Raw genomic sequence first — 3,168 nt, forward strand, 5'->3', positions numbered from 1 at the left:
TCTTTGCAAAATAATTGTTTGGAGTGATGGATTGAACTTTGAATGCTACTGGTGTGCCAGTGTTATGCATTTGTCTAGTTGCCTTCACCAAGGGCAAGCAAGGTGGGACAAACTACACCCTTTGGAAATTCAAGATTAATGTTATTCTAGACTCTTATGAGTTGCCAGCTTAAGTAACCATTGAGCACTAAGTTGTGTACATGAGAATGACACTATGTGAAACACTATATATAAGGGTATTGATCACAACGTGAGGCATCAAATGCTAGTGAGCATTCATATCTTCTCCCTACAATAAATCCTCCATCCAAAGTTTGTCTAGGTATATTGTACACCTCTCTCTCTCTCTCTCTCTCTCTCTCTCTCTCACACACACACACACACACACACACAAAAACACATGCGCGCGTGCAAGCCGCACGTGTAGTACACGTAGAAAGAGAGAGCGCGAAGACTTTTCAAAGTGGAATGAGAGTGTGAAGCTTTTTGGAAAGGCGAGCACAAAGTGACTCAGAAAGGGTGGGAAAGTGCCCCCACTATAGCATTCATCACCCCACAAGAGGCTTTCGATTCATCACCCAGAGGGTTTCTATTTCTGTGTGGGAGAGGCGAACATGGCTTCTTGTGAAATGCTGCTGCTTCGAGGGCTGATGATGAGCTTGGCGGTGGTGGTGATGGCACATCCCTCCTCCTCCTCCTCCTCCTCCTCCAGGCCTGATCCCAATGAAGCCCACAAGATGGCCCGCTGGCTGGTCTCCTCCAACTCCTCCTCCTCCTCCTCCTCCTCCTCCAGGCCTGATCCCAATGACGCCCACAAGATGGCCCGCTGGCTGGTCTCCTCCAACTCTTGGGCGGTCATCAGGTACACACCACCTTAGAGAGAGAGAGAGAGAGAGAGAGAGAGAGAGAGAGAGAGAGAGAGTGTGTGTGTGTCTCTAAACTCTTGGGCGGTCATCAGGTACACACCACCTTATAGAGAGAGAGAGAGAGAGAGAGAGAGAGAGAGAGAGTCTAAACTGAGAAGGGCAAGAGAAGGAGAGAGAGAGAGAGAGAGAGAGAGAGAGAGAGAGAGAGACCTTGGTAGTACTATTTTTTGGGACACTTTCTTACAAGTAATATTATTAGAGTTTAACCAACTTAGCTTAGCCTAAGGATTAAGTTGTTTGTGGCTTGCAGCACAAGCTCTCTCCATCTCAAAGGAGCTCCATGGGGGTACGTCGTGACATTTGCACCAATGTCTGTGAATTCCATTTATCTATAGTCCGCATATGTAGTCATCCTATTCCTAAATCAAGATGAGACTCAAGGTCTTATTCCATTCCTAGTCGCACACGAGAATTTCACCCGACTACACACACAAATATTACGTCACATCTTGTGAGTTGTCCTTGCAGGAATGTGGCAGACTTTAGTGATGGGACAAGTTCCAATCCCACCGGTGTCCCTTACTTCTATCTCACTATGCTTGATCCCACCCCTCAAGACTTGGCTACTAATCCCAAGTGCTCTGTCACAATAAGTGAAGCACCACTTGGGACATGTGGTGAGATAGACACCGAGGATCCAAGATGTGCTAAGCTCACCTTGTATGGAGAGGTAAACATTGCACTAGCATTAATTGTTGATCTTAAATATTTATAAATACTCACACTTGAGAAGTAAGCAAGTGAGCTTATGTATACTAGTTGCACAATTTTTAAGACTTGAACATAGACACAGACACATGTTCAATTATTTATATTTGTAGACATGTTAAAATATGCATGAACTCACACATGTATGTATGTATATTTATATAAGTGTATGCATGTGTATACATACATATGTATATATGTATGTGTATAGATGTGTATATATGCCTTTGTGGTCTATATACATAAATACATACATCCATCCATCCATGCGCGCACGCGCACACACACACATAATACACATACATACATACAACATATATACATATATACAACCTACTATATAAAGTACGTATGCATGTGTTCATGCATGTATGTATTTATGGAAGTATGTATATATGAATGTGTGTGTATGTGTGAATATATATATATATATATATATATATATATATATATATATATATATATATATATATATATATATATATATATAAATACACGTGCAAATTAAAGTTTTGCATATTTAAGAAGTCCCAAATGTTGAAGAAGTTTTACTGGTTGCTTTTTTGAAATGCTAGATGAAGTTGTTGCAACCAAGTACTTTAGAATTTCCATTTGGGAGACAAGCTTTATTTTCAAAGCATCCTCAAATGAAAGGTACACCCTCTTTTATAGATTACTATGCCTCTAAACTTTTCAGGTATGCATAAAAGCCTTTTAAGGCAATTTCTAGTATTTATCAAGTTTTAAATCAGTGATTATGAATATGAAAGAGCTCTAAAACTAAATACTTTATTCAATCTGTATATTTTTCTCAAATCAATCTTCAAGTATCATCTTTTTTAAAATTAACATTTGGTCCTTACTTAAAGATAGATATTGTTTTTTTAAAACATATATATATATATATATATATATATACCAAATCTTATTAAAGTTATGATTTCTTTGATGGTAATAAAAAAGCTGTCTTCACTTAAAAGTAAACAATTCTTCTCACTACGGTTGCAGATTGGCCTGCACAACACAACTTTAACGTGTATAAGCTCTTGATTGAGGACATATTTCTCATCGATTACTTTGGTGGACCAAAGCAACTCTCTGTCGCCGAGTATTTCAAAGGTGTTTAGTTTTAAAGTAGTGGCTGTGTTCAAAGGTTCAATCTAGTTTATCAAAATGCCATATTATAAATTAATCAAAAATATTTGCACTAGCCTTGCAGAAAAATGCCTCTTTTGTGGCTATTTAGAGGTATTGGTAAAAAATCCAATACTCTTTAGTTATTGGATTTACTACAAAAGACTATTTTTCGTAATCATCATCTAGGTAAAGCTTGCAAAAAAAAGTGCTCAGTGTTTGTATTTCTTGTGAGAAAACATTCAAAAAAAATTAATTTAAGCATGCCAAAAATGCCATGAAAAATCTATCAACATATCCACAATGTATGTATAATTCACTAAAAATGATGACAAAATTAAAGCTGACAACTCTGTATGGCCTTGTGTTGCTCATTGTCAAAACCACTTTGGTGGCTATT

The 3,168-nt window shown here is 37.8% G+C and overlaps 1 protein-coding gene across 2 annotated transcripts; it reads left to right on the forward strand.

Annotated features, from left to right (window-relative positions):
* Positions 1–551: 551 nt before the first annotated feature.
* LOC147611532 (uncharacterized) lies at positions 552–2,858 on the forward strand. 2 transcript variants are annotated; one of them, XM_086784641.1, is made up of 6 exons: positions 579–685; positions 764–862; positions 1,177–1,212; positions 1,395–1,596; positions 2,210–2,288; positions 2,643–2,858. In XM_086784641.1, the coding sequence occupies exons 1-6, from the start codon at positions 615–617 to the stop codon at positions 2,759–2,761; spliced, it is 606 nt and encodes a 201-aa protein (XP_086640767.1). In that variant the 5' UTR covers positions 579–614; the 3' UTR covers positions 2,762–2,858. The 2 variants fall into 2 exon arrangements, with proteins under 2 accessions (XP_086640765.1, XP_086640767.1); XM_086784639.1 differs by having other exon boundaries at positions 552–862.
* The last annotated feature ends 310 nt before the right edge of the window (positions 2,859–3,168 follow it).

Source organism: Cibotium barometz, chromosome 47 (assembly GCF_041138505.1).
Source record: "Cibotium barometz isolate CiBa-2024 chromosome 47, ASM4113850v1, whole genome shotgun sequence".
Lineage (NCBI taxonomy): Eukaryota > Viridiplantae > Streptophyta > Polypodiopsida > Cyatheales > Cibotiaceae > Cibotium > Cibotium barometz.

Coding starts and splice junctions, on each gene's coding strand:
- LOC147611532 (XM_086784639.1), top strand. CDS start 615: ATGGCTTCTTGTGAAATGCTGCTGCTTCGAGGGCTGATGATGAGCTTG. Junction 863..1,176: donor AACTCTTGGGCGGTCATCAG/GTACACACCACC, acceptor TGTGGCTTGCAG/CACAAGCTCTCTCCATCTCA. Junction 2,289..2,642: donor AAAGCATCCTCAAATGAAAG/GTACACCCTCTT, acceptor CTACGGTTGCAG/ATTGGCCTGCACAACACAAC.